General features: G+C 39.4%; 1 protein-coding gene across 3 annotated transcripts in view; it reads right to left on the bottom strand.

The window, feature by feature from the left end:
• Positions 1-1,872: 1,872 nt before the first annotated feature.
• Positions 1,873-20,496, bottom strand: part of tsc22d1 (TSC22 domain family, member 1) — a 36,988-nt gene continuing 18,364 nt past the window's right edge. The window contains exons 1-3 of one of the 3 annotated variants that reach the window (XM_042227645.1): positions 12,457-14,428; positions 5,077-5,128; positions 1,873-3,491 (exon numbers count right to left, since the gene is read on the bottom strand). In XM_042227645.1, coding sequence (XP_042083579.1) covers positions 3,222-3,491; positions 5,077-5,128; positions 12,457-12,566 — 432 coding nt within the window. In that variant the 5' untranslated portion in view covers positions 12,567-14,428 and the 3' untranslated portion in view covers positions 1,873-3,221. Of the gene's footprint in view, positions 3,492-5,076; positions 5,129-5,447; positions 11,264-12,456; positions 14,429-20,496 lie in introns of those variants that run through there. The other 2 variants (XM_042227644.1, XM_005940438.3) reach the window with 2 other exon arrangements.

Genomic DNA, 20,496 nt, shown 5'->3' with positions numbered 1-20,496 from the left:
GAGAGAGAGGTGGTGTGTGACTGTGCGACCAGTGATTCCTGCTAACAATGTGCCATACTTGTGTAATTCACTGTCAGTCTATGAAGAATGTTTTTTCAAATAAATGTTGAGCATTTAGAAAACGTCCACGTTTAATTCTGCTGTCGTAGACTCTGTTTTACCAGAGCACGATACTCACTCCACCCGTCAGAGGTTTCATGTTGTAGGTGGCAGCAGGATGCAGCTAAATGCTTTAAATGTCACCTGGGGTACGCATACAGCTCATTTGTAAAGTAGCTATCAGAACTTTGTGTACATAATTTTGCATTTCCAGTTTAAATATGGTTTCCCTCTAAACAGAGATGGTGGGTATTTTCAGTAATGAGAGGGATCAGGGGGTGATTTAGAAGTTTGAGAATGACAAACAAAAACACTGCTTTCTATATTTAAGGTTCAGTTCAGCCACCTAAAGGGAACAAATGAGATCCCAGTGCACTAAACCAGTGTGAATATCACCTTGTTTAACTGTGTTACTGCTCTGTAACACAGTTACAGAGCAGTAACACAGTTTGTAATATGACTTTTTTAAGTCATATTACAAACTGTGTTTGTAATATGACTTAATTTCTGTCTGCTAAGATAAGATTATTTGATATGTAAACACTGAATTTAATTACATCTGCAAGTTGATCCAAATTTCATATTTATGATTTTTGTTTTTATTTTCTGGAGCTTAAATGCATTTGTTTAGGTTTGGGGTTTTTTTTAGCGTCACTTTAATGGAGTCTGTAAAATTCCCTGACTCTTAAATACATGCAGAGCCCATTGTGGTTATATGTAATTGCTCGTAGGAGGCAGTTTCATATAAAGAAAGCAAGCCATGGGAGGTCTGGCCTCTTTGGATAGTTTTCCCTCCACAGCAACTGAGGAAGGTGAGTTTATTTTATGTCATCCACCTGGATATTGGAGATCTTAGAGATTGTAATGGCCTCTCTAACTAATGCTACAGTCACAATGTGCAGCGGTCTCATTCATTTTGTAACAGTTGGAGACGGGCACCTGGTGTACAACTACTTGTTTCAAAACGACTTTGTGTAAAGATGGGCTCTGTCTGCCATCAGCTTGCGATTGAACAGGGACAAGTGGACAGTTATGAGCAATCTGTGATAATACTGTGATTAAATGTGAAGTGAAAATCACTTCTGTCTCCATATACATACACAGAAATTTACATAAACTCCTTGAGTCCAGTCAGAATTTCAGATGTTAAACTAATATTGATGCAGTGGTCACGCTCCAACCTTCTTTTAAAAAAAAAAAAAAAAATTATATATATATATATACATACATATATACATACATATATACACACACACACACACACACACACACACACACACACACAGCTGCCAACTAGTTGAGTCAACTCCCTTACTGCAAAGAGTTGAGTTGCACTAATTGTCCAGTGGTTGTCAGAGTTTAACATTAGACTAGTTCCCAGGTTTTTTCAGCTGTAGCTGCAAACAGGGATACCAACCTAACCTCTTTCATTTGACTTTTTCCTTTTAATTTGATGCAATTTCAGTTGCTTTGTCTTTTTCATGGTTACTATATGGAGGGGATACGTCAGAGACAAGTTTTAAGTTAACCAAGTAGACATCCAGAGTGTCAACCTCTTGTCTTTCAGTCTCATCACAGAAACATTTTACCAAATTAATCCCAAAATTAAAGCGATTTCCTCTAGTTAGTTTATTTCAAGTTCGCAAAATCATGCGTTTTATTTTAGTTAATGCTCCACTCTTGTCCAAATGTGGTCATTCTTTTCATTCATGAGCGCAGTAATTGGACAGGAAAACTGGGGAGGGGAGGAGAAAAAAAAAAAGGAGTAATTTCTTCCTTAACCATGTTTATTGAAAGTTGTGAAGTGCAGCTGTCAAGTGCAATTGTGGTATGTATGTTACAATATCTCATCCGGTCATTGCGGAAACATGCACAGAACATGAGCATACAACTGATACACAGAATGAAAAAGAACATCTCTAGAGTTTGTATTTTTTTTTTTTTTTTTTAAATTGAACTTTAAGATATTGTTCATCCAAAAGTATTTCACTGTCAAAAAAAAATAAAATAAAATAAAGAGTGCAATACTCCAGAAAGAAAAAGAGAACCAAGTGGAAATGGTTTTACAGTCAAGAGTTAATGTTGCAGTAAGGGTTATGGACAACACAGTCGGGCTGCTTGTTGTCAGTTAAATATCCTAAACTCCTCGTCCATCCACAGTCCTGAAAATACAGCATTAAAAATAGATGACACAGGCTGGGCAAGACTCATCTGCATCAATCTGTGTGACCTAGATAGCATCTGTTGTTTATCTTCACCACCACCTCCTCTCTATTTTACATGATACTTACACTATACAGAAATATACATCATCCTCTGCCCTCTCGAATCTTTTAGGAAAACAAAAAGGGGGAAAAATGCAGCTTAGCCCAAAAGAAGTCTCAACCCTGTCTGATAAGGTTTAAATTACATGCCACTGCAGGGCTGAGAAAACTGCAATGAGGAGCTTCGAGGGCAAAAACGAGGAGGTTGAAATACTGAAAATAGAATATCATCATCTCCATAAGAAACCACGGTTTGTTCATCCCATCAACCCACAGCTAAAAGATCATACCATCATCATCAATGCTGCTGTAAAGAACCTCCCCTCCCACCCCAAACTCCCCCATTCCAGATGGGGGAGTCTGTGATGATTGCTCACATTCTTCATTTGGAGAAGGTGTCTTCCTCTTGAGTCCGTCAACCTGGAAACTTCTTTTATTTACATCATTCTGCAAAACAGGAAACTATCAATCCTGCTGCTCCACCCACTGGTGTAGTTGACATCACTCAGGCACAGTGATTTTTTTTCTTTCTTCTATTTAAATCTAAGCATTGTTTCCACTGATGAGCTGTTCCTCTGTAAGACATTCTAGTTGATGAAAAGAGGGGGACTTTTTTGGCAAATGTTCAAAACAACTTCATGTACAGCATCTCAAGATTGTCGCCCTCCCCCCGCGCCTCCGAGCGCAGCCCCCGCTCGTCCCTCTGTCTGCATCCTTCTGAGATAAAATGTGCAAATTCTCATCTTAACGGCGTAGCCTCCTGCGGTTGAAGGCAAAGTTTGGCTCGGCGGCTGTGCCAGAGCTCAAACAACACAAACAAACAAACAAAAAAAAGTCAAGTTCTCCACCTGGGCCAGGCTACGCCGAGGGGCCGGAGCTGTGTGTTGCAGACTGGGAGAGGGTGGTGGCGCTTGCGGGTCCCGGCGTGGCGGCCGTTTGAGGGGTAGGTGGCGAGCCGGTCTGAACCTGGGCCTGGAACTGGGCCATCTGTTCGGGGCTCGCCAGCGTCTTCAACAGCGTGTTCTCCTGCTCTAGCTGGGAGTTACGCTCGATCAGCTCCTTGATCTGCTCCTTCAGCACCTCCACCTCCTCACGCACGGCGTACATCAGGTGACTCTTCACCAGGTCCTGAAAAAGACAGGAGGTAGAGGTTTACGACAGGAATCCACAAACATCAGGTAAATCAGGTTGCGCCTTTAGGCAAAAATCATAATTGTAACAGTTTGATGTGAATATAAATTTAAGGATGAGGTTGATAAGGAGAAGGATAAAATAACAGGTAGCATCTTCCATCCTACTGTCAGCAAGTGCTTGCTCACGGGGGTGGGGGGTCGTCTGATTGTTGATGTTTTCTCTATATCACTGGAAGGTCTCTACCTTACAATACAAAGCGCTTTGAGGTGACTCCTAAGGGTTGATCTCCTCAGGGAGACGAATTTAAGGAAGGAAATGTGACACAGCTATTGCCTTAAACAAAACTACTAACACTTTTGAGTTGAATTATTTATTTAAAATTTCCTTTTAATTTTATCAATGTTGTTGTGACTAATTAGAAAGTAACATTCTGGATCAGACTTAATTTATTATCCTCTTCAGTTGCTTTCTGATTTCCATAAATCAACTGTTCTTAACATTAAGGGACATTTATTAAAATCTAACTAGTCGTTAAGGATCCAGCTCATTTTCAATTGCAAACACCAGCAAAAGAAAAAGCTACCTGTCTTATGTCTTCACCTGGACCGGATGCTGATGGCCTTAAGGTGTGACTATTTGTGCATCATGGGACTGTACACTGAAAATACTGTTGATCATAGTTTTAATGATCTGGGAAAACAAACATTTAAAGCTGACCTATTTTATTTGGAAAAAGTCAGGAACTTTCATTCAAGCTGAAAGTATCCCTAAATTGAAGCTGTGTGTTATCTTTTCATGGAAAAGCACTGCCAGCCTTCATTATACTGAACTATTTTATGCAAAAACTAATGCTTCCAGAGAGAAAAATAAAAATAAACTACTATAACAACAAAACAACAACAAAATGATAGTTACTTAAAACATTAAACTAACAGTTCATGAAGGAGTAAGTGGAAAGAGATCTTTAGAAGCGAGTCTCTATGTAATCTAATCTGGGATAATACAATAGATGATTATGAAAGGAGAAGCGTGAGAGGGAATATTCCCAAGGTGCTACGCCAGCAAGCCGGCCCACGTTTAAGTGCTAGCCAATCAGAGCCCGAGATATTTATACCCAGGCTGCCAGCCTTCCAGTTTGCCTAGCAACAAGAACTGACAGCAGGGACAACGGAGACGTTAGATTTTTCTGGAAATAAAGGGCTAGATCTTTTTTAAAACTTTGATTATTTTTTGATCGGCTGTTGTGCTTATAATTTTATATTTATTTTATATTTGTAATAATCGGGATGTTCTTTCAACTTGGAACCAGCGGTTAGTTTTGAGTTAGCTAAACTACTTTCACCTTTACGTCGGTCACTCGTCAGTTCTGAAGTCTCACACTATTGCACTATTCTCCACGTATTAGCGGTTTTATTTCACAATTCGTTAACGTTTTGTTTGCTAGAGATTCAAATAAACACTTACGTACACTGGGATGACGAAGTTCCAGATATAGGTGATTTAAAGTAAAATACTTTTAAGGAATACCCTATTAAGACATCTTATAGCAATTCGAAGACAAATTAAAGGAAAAACTCACCATCGCTTGCTCTATCTTGTTGTCTATGGCCACAACGCTGGCTCCGGATGAACTGCAAGAGAAAAGAGAAATAAATCCATTTTAAGCCAAACTGTGCTGCAATGGGAGGGGGAAAAAAGAAAAGCAGCAAATAAGATGGATGGAGAGAAATGCAGAGAATAGAGGAAAGCGAACCGCAGAGCCTGAGGAGCTCCCTCTATAGAAATGTAGGTCGCTACTAGAAACATCTGGAATTTTCTATAAAAGCAGGAATTCTTTATGCTCTTTTTTTCCCCCTCACAGTGAGCATTTACAGTCATCTAAGCTGGATGCTACACAGTCATGAGGAAAAGGCACAGCGCTGCAGGTGAAGCAGCTGACGGAGCATTCACCTATTATCGAGCTGGACGTGCGAGCTCTCCGCGCTCAACAGCGACGACAGGAACGATATGGAAAAATTCCTCAGCTGGCATACGCCTAGATCCATAGCCATGGTGTAGCACGGAGCATTCATGCTGTTCATGATTTACAGGATCTGCGTGGCACATCCACGCGCTTCTTTCCCTGTTTGTTTTCCCCCTTTCCTTTTGTTGTTAGTGGTCCTCTCTCCGGTAAAGCTCGCGCACTGACTGCAGCGGTACGGATGTAAGCCAAGGTCAGTTCATCACAGCGACGCGCGTACACACAGATCTGCAGCTAAGGACGAGGCTGGATGATTTATCCACACACGCGCAGAAAGAGACAGACCTCCGATTGGTGGAGGCTGAGTCTGTTTGCGTAATATATGCAGGGAACGCCCACACCTGCAGCTCTGCCGACTGGTTTCGGCATAAAATCATAGTCCAGCAGCACAAAGGGGGAATATCCGAACCCCCATAATCATATATTATTGAATTTAATCATTTTAAATCACTGCTGGATGGCCATATCTTTATCTGTACTCACAGGCCTAGACACTAGCTGGCAATCCCCTGGCAACTACCCGTCGCTAGAGGGAAAAGAATTTGAATTCCCTGAATGCCTCTTCAAACATTCTTACAGTGGTGAGGCTCAACATTGACATGAAGGTAAACGTTGTACATGTATTTGGCGAGCATTTACAGGAAATCGTCCTTGCAAATGACTGGCAATCGCAGCAGCTTGGAGATTTTTTGTTTTGGCCCAACCTGACCAATTTAACCTAAAAACAACAAGCAACCGCTTGCCAACCACTCAGTGAATGCACATTTTTCCTCAAAATGGTGAGCACGAAGATCTATGCCGACATCTGCACACCTGCCAGTCATTTGTGACCTCCACATTACTATTGCACACGCCCCAAACAGTGGGCTTCAAAGTAGTAGAACAGCTTTCTGCACCAGAGAATAATAAAGGCTCTATCCTTTAGGAGCAAGGCAACTTTTTGCATGGACCAAAAATTAAAACACCAAAATAACGTTTGTAAAAAAATCTTCCTAAATAACAAGTAACTGAAGATTGTAACAATATGGAGTGCAAACTACAAAACTTAATATGGTGGAGCAGAAAGGGAATGAGCATAACTTAAATACTTATAAATGATCACAACTGTGCTCCATGTAAATGTACTAAGTTGCTTTGCACTACTGGTCCTAGCCACGCTCTCGTCCAAACTAAGGCATTATTTAATTGGCACCCATGAGGGCCAGTGTCCATTATGAGAAAGAGCTTATAATACGGAGAAATGGCTCAGGGACAGATAAGACGATAAATTATTTAGACAAGACGCACAAGGTTGACGGACAGGGAATGTATCAGCTACTGCTGCTGTAGTCTCCACAGTAAGAAAGACTTTCATCCAAGGGGGTCAAACTTAACGGTAACATTTAGTTTATTACTTAAATTAATTTTCACATGTGTTGTGGTGCCTGTGGGTAACTTAGATCCTCTAAATAACCTATATTCAAATTCAAATTTTATTTGTCACGTACACAGTCATACACTCCTCCATGAATCTGGTTGTGCTCGAGGTTTCTTTCTGTAAAAAGGAAGATCTTCCTCCCTACTGTTGCTGGGGGTATCTCCAATTCTGTAGGGTCAGTGTGCTGTTGCGAATTGATGCTACAAATAAAACTGAACACTGAAACTTCAGATGAAAGTCAACTTGGTCCATGTAATCTGCACTAACAGAACATAATCAAAAGAACAGCTTAGCTTTTATTTTAGGTTACACAGAAATTAACGTATGTAAAATATTTCAGGTGGGCACTTAGTGTTATTTCGTGTACATATGTTGCCCCCTTGCGGCCTTGTGATGTATTGCACTTTGAGGATTGTTATCAAAGGACTCTGGCATTAAAAAGACTGGAAACCCCCCCAACTGTCTTCCCAAATGGGAACAGAGATGGTATACATAGAAATAAAAGGTCCTCCACTTCCAGACCATTTACTTTCTCAAATATTTGCAGGCCAAACACTGTATAAGCACATTTCAGAAAAATCCATCACCCCACAAGTCTCTCCTTATTGAATAGATTTTAAAAGATACATAACTGAGGCAGTTTGTCCTCTGCATAAAACAGTGTTGACTCTCGCAGAATATACCATTATGTATATTACAAACAAAATGACAGAAAGACCTGGGCTTTCCTTTTGAACACAGTGAGTGGGATTTCCAGTGTGAGGGGAGCAGATACCTCTGTTGTAAAACAACCATTACAAACTCTGAACCCTCTGAAAAAGATCATGTTCACCTATAACAACCTTATTAGACAACATATTCAATTTTTCATCTGCCATAAACTGTTGCTCTCTGAAACAGTGAAACTATGTATAGAGAAATCAACATTTGTCTGGCAAATACTGGTCAGACAAATGTGTTTACATGATTAGTTTTGTGGTTTTGAGCGCATATGGATGATGCATTTCATTTGCTTTTATTATACTGGTATACATGTCTGTATATCATTCTGATTTAGTTTGTGGAAATACTCAGTACCTCATATCATAATATCTGGATTTATTTGTTGGAATTTACAATAATCCAATGAAGAACTTAATATTTCAATTTCAATTTAGTAAAATAGAACAAAGTGAGGAGTTCTTTAGTGCCATTTCATAAAGTTGTACACCTATACTTTTTCAGATTGGTTGTTTTTCATGTTTTGACTGCTGTAGCACATTAAATTACAGACTTTTGGGATACATACAAGTACATCTGATGTGCAATGGCTGTGTTGGGTTAAAACAGAAACAAAAGTAAATAAAGCAGATGCTCCTCCTTACTGCAAGATGATCCATGTCTACATATTTTTTGAGGTTTTACTTCAGAGACATATTCGTAATTTTACGTTATTTTATTTCATCCTATTCAACTGAGCTTTTTTCATTATGATTAATTTCACTTCCACTAATTTTGTTTTGTTGTTGGTTGTGTTTACTGTTTTGGTTGCTATAATGTGGAAATTTTGCTACTATTTGTAAACATAAAGACCTCTTATCTTACCTAATTCTACACTGTTATCAAATGTCTGTCTTCAAGGCAGTCATGGTGGGTCACTGCAGCTAATTTGACTGAAATCTACACACCCAAAAGTTTTTTCACACACATTACAGATGGGAGTCTTTGTCCAACAGACTCAAACAACTCCTACATTTCCAAACATTTCCACATCAGACACCCACAGCGCACCACCCTCTCCCATATACCTCCCTACACCCGGTGAAAAGGTCACTCTCACACATTCCCCAAACACACGCAAAGTCCTCAAAATCTCTTATACAAACTCTTGACATTCACGCCTCTGATCACACCCATGTCCACATCATACAGCAATCAAGCCACAAAACTAGTGTGAAGAAACTTAAGGTCCAGTTTCTGTGGTCAGAACGAGTTAATGTTTCATCAGGAGGTCAGAATGCGAATTACAACCAGACAGCTGAGAAACGGGCTTGCCAGCAAGCACAGGACGGCTATGAAGACAAATCTGTGGCAAGCAAGCTGGTATAAAACAAAGAGGACTCAACATCCCCATGAATTCAACTTGGGGCCCCAAAAAAATAAATGCCTGTATTATTACAATTAAAACCCTGAATCAAGAGCTAAAGACTGAACAGAGCAACGTGTAAAACATTCACTTGGATTTTAATGTTAACACTTTACAACTTCTTTGAACTTCTGTCGTTTCAAGTTTTATTGGTTTCTTTTATGTGTATGTGTGTACCTTATGTTTAATAAAACTGCTTTTTATATTTCTATGTATTCTTATTCTTACAAATAGTCACAAGTGTCAGTGATCTTGTGCCTTTGTCCTGCAGTATTACGCCCAAGAATAATTTTCCATCGGGAAAACTGAGGCACTGAGTACAACTGATTGTGGAGCTTAACCCTCAAGGGGCCATATGATGCACAACTATTGTCTTTTTATTTTATTAATTTTTTTAAGAAAGACTGGATAAAAACTATGACGATTCTCTACATCTAAGACTTGCACACTGTAGCTAATTATTTTTATTACCGATTAGTTTGGTAGCATCATATTTAAGTTACATGTTTTACTGAGCCAGGAGTAAAAATGAAACCAAATCTACAAACAAACAAAAAAGCAGTAAAATCTCAGAACTGCAAGACTGGAATGATGAAATTTTGGGCATTTTTACATTTTGATGTATGAAGTACCACAGCAGGCTGTGTATAGAGAAGAACGGGAGGGGTCTAATCTTAGTGTTTTCAGGTGAAGTATTCAAAAACAAAGCACCAGCTGGATACCAGAAGTCACCTTTACAAATGGTGGCTTAAGCTAATTTGGGCATCAGTAAGCACCAACACTATGAACAAACTGTTTTTTGTACTCTTGCCCACCTCGCACACCCTTGTCCTCAGTCAAACACTTACCGAAAAGCCAAGTACCTCAATAAGAAGCTCTGAGCAGTGCTTATCTCTTCCGGTCAATTGACTGGAAGAGGGTTTAGCCAATTATCCACACCCCAAATAGCCAGTACAAGAGCGGCTGCTGAGGAGTAACACCCACGCATAAGGTCCAAATTAGACCTATGCATATGGAGAGTTACATTGAGGCTTGGTAGGAGCTATACGTGTTTACGCTGAAAAACTTGATGCACTTCCAGGAAAAGCTAGGAACAAGCTTTTCAAGGTGCAACTTGCACAAAAACACTACTGAAACTTAGTAACTTAGTTTCCCCACACGTGATTTAAACCTAATAAAATCCTGAACTAAAGCCCTCATCAGTGAAGACAGAGGGGCTTTTCTTTTTACCTTCTGGGACAAAATTTTAAACTGGTTATAAAGTTTTAACTCAAATTATCAAATAAATCCAGAGTTTCTGACAGAAACGTAGTTAAGTCCGGAGGCTGGGACAGAGGAAGTTGTCCCATTCTTGTCTGATAGAGGATTCTCGTTTTTCAGCAGTCCCAGTTCATCTTTGTTGTGTCTTATTAGCTTCATGATTTTTCCATTGGTTAAAAAGTTGGAATGCAGGCAGGGCAACTCCTGAAATGTGTTGCTGCCATCAAAGTTAAACAGAGTGAATATTTGTAACCAACTAATAAAATGTCTTAGGTTAAACATTTGATAGTTTTCTGTGTTCTACCGAAATCTCATAAAGACCCATTTTATTCAGTCATCTTTTTTTGTAATTGGGTTGTATATTCATTGAGGTGCAGTCATTTTTGTCTAAATATCCTGGTGCTTGAGCTCGACTGTGGGCCAAATTAGACGCACATGTACTGTTTTGCAAATGTGAGTGCTCCAAGTTAATTTAGTAAAACTGCAAGTTGGCATCCTAACCAGCTAGCACCAGCTTTTGCCCACAAACTATTACATTTGTATCGATTGTCTCCAGAATTCAAAGAATACTCCAATAGTTGCCAGTGAAGATCATGCAGTATTTTTGTTTGTGATACCCAGGCCTACTCTGCATAACTTAAGTCGTTCAGAAACCACAAAAGTCGCCCCCTGCTGGCCAGCACAAAGATGCAGTTCACATTTTCCCACCTTTTGACTGGTATCAAGTAACACAGAAACAACAAATCAAATTTTATTTTATTACAATTGAGGCTTTCAGACATAAAAAACAAAGCAATCATCCTTTTTTTCCTTTACAGCTCAAGCTTTAGTCCCTCTGTAAAAGCCCCAAGTAACTCCTCACCAGGCTGCGGCATATTTACGACTACAAACACCCTCCAATGAACTATATACTCCACACTGCACCTTTTGGGGGAAAAAACAAAAAACAAAAAACAAAACCCACCCCCCCCCCCAAAAAAAAAGAAAAAAAAAAAACTAATCCAGGGTTGAAGTACCTCACAAATTCAATTAGACATTAGTACCCATTTTCCAACTCTATTTAAGGGATGTTTTCATTGCTGAGGTCTGCATGAGTGTGTTCTTTGTTTCTATTAAGAAAGGCAGCAATTAAAAGCATCCATCCATCCAAGGCTGGAGCCTATCTCAGCTGTCCCAGTATAGCCAGGACAGGATGGCTCACCAGTCCATCACAGTCATTAAAAACATTTCAGTTTATTTCTGCCACCACCATGTGCCACAGATGCAGTGAACCCATTAGAATGCTGCTATGAAAGTCACAGTAATTCTTCTTTATTCTGTTCGCTGATGTATTACAGAACACTGTAGTGTTTAAACTATGCATGCAATAACTGGCAGTGTCATACACAGGCCAGCCAACCAATGAATGGCCTCGCTAGTTTGCTGTAAAACAACACACCAGCCCAGTGACCTAATGAAGAAACTTTGAGAGAAATAAACCAGCTCCTGGATGCTGTTCTGCTTTTATCTGACCACAATTACTAAGTACTTATTTCAATAAAAACTATGTACATGTAGCGGATACCATTATAAGTATAATGTGCTTTATACAACACTAACAACAATGATTTTAACGCATTTTCAGTGCATATTATCAAGAACACCTCAACAGGAAGTACAGAAATGACACTGTGGGCTGCATCTGCTGCAAAAATAGGACTTCATATGAGATGATGGAGGAGATGGCCCCATTTTGTAACAAGAGGCCAATTTAAAAAAAAATAAAACATCAGAATTTGGTGCAAAAAAAAAAAAAAAAAAAAAGCAGCATGCTGTAGGTTTTAATTACTCACCCCACCAGAAGATATGAGTAAGCAGCACACATGGACTACACAGTGTATCGTCTACTCGCCATCTGCACATTTACTATACATCAAACACTCCCTACAGTTTATCTGCTACACGTGAATTCAAAGAACATGCAGTGCTAATGCACCCCTGAAGCCCTGCATGACTGAACCAAAGGACAATATAGCCATGCAGCCTTTTGTGTGCAGCTACTGTAGTGACTGGTCTATTCACAGCTACCGTATACAGACCCCTTTAGGGAAGGGGGTGAGGTGGTGATGGCGGTGGGGGTTCCCTGTTTTCATTTTACCTTTTGAGATGCTGCTCCAGCTCCCAGAACAAAAGCTTCATTGCCATCTCGTCATGGCCTTGCACTCGTATCCCCCGCACTCTCATGGAGCCGTCCGTCAGCAGCAGCATATACACTCCAGAGTAAGCGCAGCAGCAGTGTGTCCCTGACCTTCTTTGTTTAGTGTGGGTTTTTTTGTTTTGTTTTTTTAAAATACAAACACCAAAAAAAAAAAAAACCCACACCACTCGTGCCTTATTAAATTCAGCGTGCTAGATCACAGCAAAAGACGCAGCTGTAGCTGGACAGTGAATAAAAGGCAGCGTGCCAGGTTATGACTGTACATGAGCTCCTTATTTTTTTTTCCTCGGTCACTCATTTGTGTTTGAATGGCTGACTAGTGAGTGATTTACTGAATACAGCCAGTTACTGAGCCGGTGGTGACGTGTGATCATGTGATACTAGGAGTTACATAAACCATCACCGCAGATTAGCATGTGGACCAATGAGTTCCCTGCTCCTGTGGTCTCTATAGCCTGAGACATATGCAAAAAAATAAAAAATAAAACAGATCCTAAAAAAAAAAAAAGATTACGCGGAAACTGAGTTTGTAGCATTTTTTGGTCTCAAGAACTACAAATCAGTCCTTTAACCTTTAGTGACAGAGATTAATAATGCTACAAAATTCCCTTGAACTCAAAGTCAACAGGATTTTAGGGTTTCCTGTCAAAGACGGTAAGAGCATTCCTGACACTGGTTACTTAACTCGCCACTTCAAACCAAATCATGTCTTTGTCCTTTTACGAGTACATATGCCAGCCCGTTGTGTGACAGACCAGAGACCCTGTGCTTTAGGGTCTTATCTTGTCATATCTCATTGGATGGCAGCTTTAAGATGGCTTAGTGCTTTCCACAGATAGAAAACACAACATATACTCACAGGGCCTCTGCTGGCTTAGAGACAGCCCGCCAAGAAACAACAGGTAAAGGATGAGCACAATCCAGGGGATATGAAGTGTTGGTGTGTGTTGAAAGACTAATTTTTTTTAGTTTTTGAGTTAATGTTTTATATTCAACTATATTTCCAGTGGAAAGATTTTTATTTATTTAGAGAAAATAATTAAAACTTAAAAATGAGGAATACTTATTAAAGAAAGGGCCCCCTTTTACAGTACATATGAACACACATTTCCCTTCTGAGGCTAGTAAGACAAACAATTACTCCATACTTGCAAGTAACTGAGCACACAGGTGACCTGCACCTTTCTGCAGCCTAAACACATGCAAAAGTTAAACTACACAGAAGCAGATGCACTGCTGGGTTATCATGCATTTACTTCTTATTTTGAACCATCAGAAACCAGACTTCCCATAGACCTGAGGTGATGTCTGTTGCTTAATTTCACAGATTTGATGATTAGCTTCAAAAGTTGGGTACTTCCAACCTGCAGTCATCATCCTCGTATCATCATCTCAGAGTAACTTTCTGATTGACCACAGACTCAACGTTTATCAATGGGTGCTTTTTAGACTGAAATCCTTTGGTTGGGGGAGAAATTCTCACAAAGCCACACCACATTTTTAAAAAGTGTCAGATTTAGCCACACGTTAATTTTCACCTATAGACTGACAAGCGAACGACACAAAAGAAAACATAGGAAAAAAACTAGTAAGCACAAGAAAAATAGAATAATAATGTTGTATGGAGAAAAATTAATACCACCATTGCACCAGATTTCACAGTAAGTTATACATGAATAAGTTGGAATGACGTATTTGCAGTTTCCTGTCATAACATGGTTTTGATGTAGCTAAAATTTAATAGGAGTAATTTTATTCTGATATTATCTGTCTCCTTAATTACTTCTAATTTGTTTTTGTCTATCCCTAATAAATATACAGTTTCTGGTTTAATTCACTCTTTTTTCTTTTTTTCTTAAACATGGCAGCCAGTTCTGCCATGTCTGAGGGGAAAATGTAAACTGTAAAAAAAATGTTTTGTGTTTTTTTTTATTAAAAAAAAAAAAAAAAAAGAAAGGACCTGGCGCGTCCCAGTGATGAGAAAAGAGGCCCATTGAATTGTTGAATTGTAAAGGCTTTTGGCTGTGCTGTAGTTTGATAGTGGGGAGCACACACAGACTTTACCAGTAAGTCCTGGCAGTGGGTTTTCCACTGTGACACCCTGACTATGGAGAATGACAGAGAGCTACTGAGTGAGTCAGTCAGAGAAGCAGGGAGGAATGATGAGTGGTCATTTTGGCATCCATACGTGACAGAGGGATGGGCTTTTCGAACATTTGGGCTGACAGCAGCAAGTCCTCAGTCCTCACTCTAAATTAAAAGTCACACATGAGGGGAGAGGCAAAGGAGGAGGGAGAGAGTCTGCCAGAGACATGGGGACTGGAATGGCCTAGATCCACCGCCTCTGCATTAGTACTCACTGAGTCATACGGCGAGAAGGGAGAGAGGCACAAACGAATGCACGTTTCAAATATAAATCAACCATGAGAATATTCAGTTTGACGACTTATATTCGCAATGACCTTTTAGCTAAGCAAATTGAATTGTACAATGTCACCTTTACTGCCACCAAACCTGCTCATTAAGTATGATGTCAGTACCTATGTCCTTCAGTTCCCAAACAATGACTGAAAATTATAAATGGTCTGCAACATTAACATCCAGACATCCATGACAAAGATGACTCGCGAGGTTTAGTTATAGACCATATAGAAAATGGAGAGAGATACCACGGACATCAGCCAATGTTTCTGAAGTCTCTTGTTGAAGCCTTAAGTTGAGCATTTTTGCGAGGAATGGATGTGACAAGGAAGGGTGGGTGCTAATGAGCAGACAATCATAAGTTATCAGGGTGGGGTTTAGCACCACTGATAATCCTCCATTTTGAAACACGGCATGACCAAAAAACAAAAAACATTTATGATCAAAAATGAGTGATTAAGCCAATAAACTCAACAGCTAAGTGTTTACTGAGGTTAAAAAGATATTTTCACATGGCACATCAGTGATCAGCTACCCATGGATTACAGGTTAGATGCTGAATTGTCTGCAAACATTTGCCAAGCAGTAGTGAAACTGTGAAAAGGTGATGCAAACCAGAAAAAGAGAAGATTCGTAAAAGTAAAAAGTTTTTCTCACTAAAGTTAAAGTCCCTAATCAGCAGAGACACATGCCATCACATGGCAGGGAGAGGACATTGAAAATGGACCAAATCCCAGCCAAGAGAAAGTCTGAGATGATCCCACAACACGGGTTAGTCATTATATGGTGCAATGTGGGGCAGCTTGGTGGCTAGCATGTTGCCTTCAATTTACTTACTACAATTTTTTTTCTTTTCTGTTTAAATATGCAACAGGCTTCAATTTGCATGAATATCCAATAGACAAAGAACAAGAAAATGAATACCAGATGATGTATTTAAGCCATTATTTTTCCACTAGTTGAAAAGAAGACATGTTATAAAAGCAAAATAAACCAGTACCTCATAATTCTTTATGAATAAAAACCAACTGTGTTTTTGCCTGAAATCTCTTGCCACAACACACATATAGCACAGTTTAAATCAGCCTTGCACCAAAGTCAGTTCTTACAAATAAAACAATTCTCTTCTACACATAATTGCGCACACACACACACACAGTTACGTAAGCTGTGATGGTTTGTGAGCAGCAGGTTTGAATAATGCGGAGTGAAACCTGGCATTAAAAGGATTAGCAGCCAAAGAAAACACAGTGCTCTGTCCAGACATCAGAGGACAGAAATGATGCTCACATCAGCAATAAAAGGAGGAGAAAAAGGCTGTAAGCATGTCCAAATGATGCACTGATACTATGGGCCTCTATACAGGATTGATTTTAATGACTGGTAACTTTATAAGTTGTGTGATAAATTTCATTAAAAGAAACAAAAAAAATATTTCTGACATCTGTAAAGTGATCCTGTAAAGTGACTGATCAATAAATCAACTGATATCGATCTATCACAGATATATCAGCACCGTTACCCCACACAGGTGCATTGTATTTGTGATGGCAGTTGGAAAAAGGGCCCTGCATTTACATGCCAAAGGAGGGTCACCCACGCTTTTCCAGTAAAGTAGTAAAGAGTATAATTTATGATGATAACTGATGGTAAAAAAACCAAAAAAAAACAAAACAAAAAAACCCCAAAAAACTGCTTTGCAGTCGATTCCTCATCCTGCAAGTGAACTCTTAATTCCACCATCTACAACTGCAGGCCATGTTCTTCTCTTCAGCCTCAGTTTCAAGCAATTCCAGTGCAGAGATCGTTCATGAATGACAAAGAAAGTAAAACAAAGAAAGTATCAAAAATGTGATTTTTGTTATTTGTGCACCACCACAGTGAATTTTAAATCAGCTTTAATTCAAAGGGTTTTGCGATTACAGCTATTTTTACACATAGTCTCCCAATTTTCATTATAGGAACCATTTGCTGCAATTGGAAGAAAATTTGCAGTCAGTAGCTGACTGCCCAAAACACCAAATGCCGTGTTTTCACCCTGGAGATGCTCTGCCAGACCTTTATATCAGCCGCTTTCAGATGCTGCTTGTTTGTGGGTTTCTCTGCCTTCAGTTTCAGTGTTTCTTTCTGTTAATTTTTAATGCTATGAGGGAACAGGCTGAAAATCTGCACTACAAACTGCATATAAAATATAATATAATATGAGAGGATATATATATATATATTATACTATATTATATATATTTGAGGGTTTTTTTTTTAACCTCCCAAAAATCAAACCCTTAAGCGTCTGTGAGGGTGGAAAACTGAGTCACACTGATGTCTGGGTTACAAACCTTTACAACTCACAACTGCTACAGAGTCACCACTTTAAAAGCTATCACAAGGCGTTATAAGTGTGTTCATGTTGGCTGGTGGGAGGCTGATATTCTCATACAGACACACAAGTCTGACTGAGTCATCTGCACCTCTCATGCCCTGCTCTACATCTCAACAAATTTCCCTCCATATTCAACAGGTTTCTCAGCCAAATCAGGGAAAGCAGTGGGCAGAAGCAGCGGTACTGAAATTCTTTTTGGCCAGCGGCATCAGCACAGTCATGTGTTTCTATTTTAGAACTGATGATGTGCATTAAACAATGGTCTCTCCTAGGGATGGGCATTATTCTAATGAATAGCCAGCAGCTAATAGGATGTAACAGAACAAAAACTAATGACACCATGCTACTAAAAAGCAAGCGCTGTACTCTTTATGCACAATTATAGCTTCTCACATCGAGAACATTTAAGATGCACTTCCTGTTTGCACTACGAGAGATATTGCATATGTTAATTGAGCAATACGATTAATGCACGAGTTCAGACATTCTCAGATGACAGAGTGGGAGATGCTACAATAGCTGGGAGAAAACAGGAAATAAAATAATAACCTCCATGATAATTTTGTGTCCCCATTTTCACTTTTCCACCACCAGACCTGATGTGGAGGGTTTTGTCTGAGCTGTGATATCATCATCTTTTAAGGAAAAGACTGCAGCAGTGGTCAGCTGGCTAGTGCAACAAAGTTTTAGATGTCATATCTCTTGGTAACATCAACCGTCACAGTCAGTCTACACAATGCCTGTGGAATATTGAGCTCTGAGTCTATACAGCGATTTTCAAAGCTGTGAAAATGAGAAAAGCCTCATTTCAACACTGCCAGATTATTATCTATTTCTATAATGTAACAAGCAAGCTAGATATAATTACAGCCTGTTACATTTAGTTCACAGAAGTATGACTTTGTGTTGATCAATATGGTGAGTTTACACTGCGTATTATTACCAAACAGATCAATCACAGGCCTGAGGTCTGTGTAGACACATGTCTGGGAAGGTGCATGGGGTTATGGTAAAGTGTATAGACCTACGCCACAAATTTAATGCAGCACTATAAATAAAGCACAAGCCCCTTAAAAAGGTTAGGGCTTTTTCAAACCAACAGCTTAACGGTAGGATAAAATTATCAATAATCAAGTAAAGCTATTCAGATTAGCATCTCCACTGCACACTTTCCAGTATTTCCTAAAGTTAACTTTCCCCATCTGTAATGCATCTTGGAAAAAAAAAAAAAAAAAAAAGCAAAATCCTGAAACATTTGCTAAGAGCAAGACTTTTAGTTCACATCACAAGTGCAATACTTCTGTGTTGCCTACTGTTTTATCTCACCATCACCTATCAAACAAAGTATCCTAAGCATTTCCTTTTGATTAATTTGGTTTGCCTTCTACATATTGTTGCTTCTCTCCCATCCCCCCCTTTTGCTGCTACCTGCAAACTAATTTGAGCTGTGGAAATACAAATATAAACACTGAAGGTTCAGGGAGCAGCAGAATTGATCAGTGATGGATCACTGAGGAAATTGGGTGCACTAAGATCAATAATGCTTTGGTCTTTCCAAATCCCTTAGGCTTCTTCAGAACAACCAATGCCTACCAACAAAAACACAATGATACAAAAATGTGTCTTTGTATCTGTTTCTTTCTTTTTTGTAATGTAGGGGAAACAAAATGTTGCTATTCAGTTTTTCTTTACCTAGCATCAGCTGACAGAAGAGGAGCAGCAGATCAATAACTGGAAATGTTAAGCTCCAATCCCTGACCCAGTTTCCTCTTTGTACTCATGTAAGATTACAAGTGAAGACACGAGGACGGAGCACTGAGTGGATTAGCCAATGATAGCGCCACCGTCACCGCACCTAAACCCCTGACGACAGCGAAGCTATCATAAGCGCGGCTTAATGAGAAACCAAACAACAAAATGTTGTTTCCTGCAAGCTCTGTCACGCCACTTTCACTAAGACGACCCTTATCTGAATATTTCTGTTTTTGTATCCAGCTTCCTCTCAAAAGGTTAACAAATATAAATGTCCAAGCATAGCTACAGAGACAGAGTCATGTGATAACTATGAGAAGTATTCTCCGACTAATTACAGCTCAACAGTGCCAGCTAGTGAAGCTAGGAGGCGTTGCCATATATTGGTTGGTACATATACTGTTTGTAGCTTGTCAACATGAGGATCAGATAAGTGAGTCTGGGTAGCTGCTTGACTGCAAAACTATCAAAAAGATGATTCATAAAATACTGTCTGATTTACCAAAAAAGCTAAACAAACAAGAGATCTGCAGCAAAGTGGAAATAACAGCCCAAGCCCAACACAACCACATAGCTTTTACTGTAAAATCAAAAAATGACAATAAAACATCAGCACCACCCTGCGGCGACAACCAGGATGCAATTTAACTTTTCTCCTGTAACTCCTTGAGAAAACTGGCCTGAAAACACCAGGGTCTCATCATCTCTCTCATTTCTGCCTCCTCTGTCCTTCTGCCTGTGACCTGGAAATTTCATATCACTACAGCATGTTGAAGCATCTCAACTCCCATAATGCATCTGTAGGAAAGACTACGTTGGCACACAGGTGGCATAAACAAACCACTTCTGGAGGATGACTCTTTAAACGACTAGTCCAATTTTCTGCCCTTCATCATGCATGCGATTACAATTCATCTTGTCATGAGTGTCATTACATTTACATGTTACATGTTCAAGTCACCATGCTGATATTTACTTGACTAAAATTGAATTCTTTGTTCCTCGTTAATAAAAAGCTGTTGTGGTGTGAGCTTTAAACATTTCTAGCCTTTTTGAAGTGGAAAAAGTGTGTGAAGAAGTGCTCTAAAAGGAGCCAAGGACTCATTTTCTGCCTCACTTGAGCTGGACTTCCTAACCTGTGGATGAGATACATCCGAGTGATATTTGGGAAATTTTTAGTAAAATCAGCAGTAAACATTGAGAGATGAACCAACACACTCCCCTCATATTAGACTTTGATCTTAACAAGTTGATACTAACAATTTATTTACAATTACACCACGAGGCACACCATAAGTGACTGTGACAAAAATACCCTATTCCTACAGTTCCTAGCCTTCCAGCCTATTACATTACATTTCCCTAACACACAGTTATAACAGCATAAAGAATTTGATAAGAAGCTGTAACAGGCATTTGTTCATTCA

This window comes from Haplochromis burtoni, unplaced genomic scaffold (assembly GCF_018398535.1).
Source record: "Haplochromis burtoni strain Fernald_Lab_line unplaced genomic scaffold, NCSU_Asbu1 Contig_274, whole genome shotgun sequence".
Taxonomy (NCBI): Eukaryota; Metazoa; Chordata; class Actinopteri; order Cichliformes; family Cichlidae; genus Haplochromis; species Haplochromis burtoni.
The sequence above is the reverse complement of the archived record's forward strand: the minus strand, read 5'-3'. Positions and strand labels throughout refer to the sequence as shown.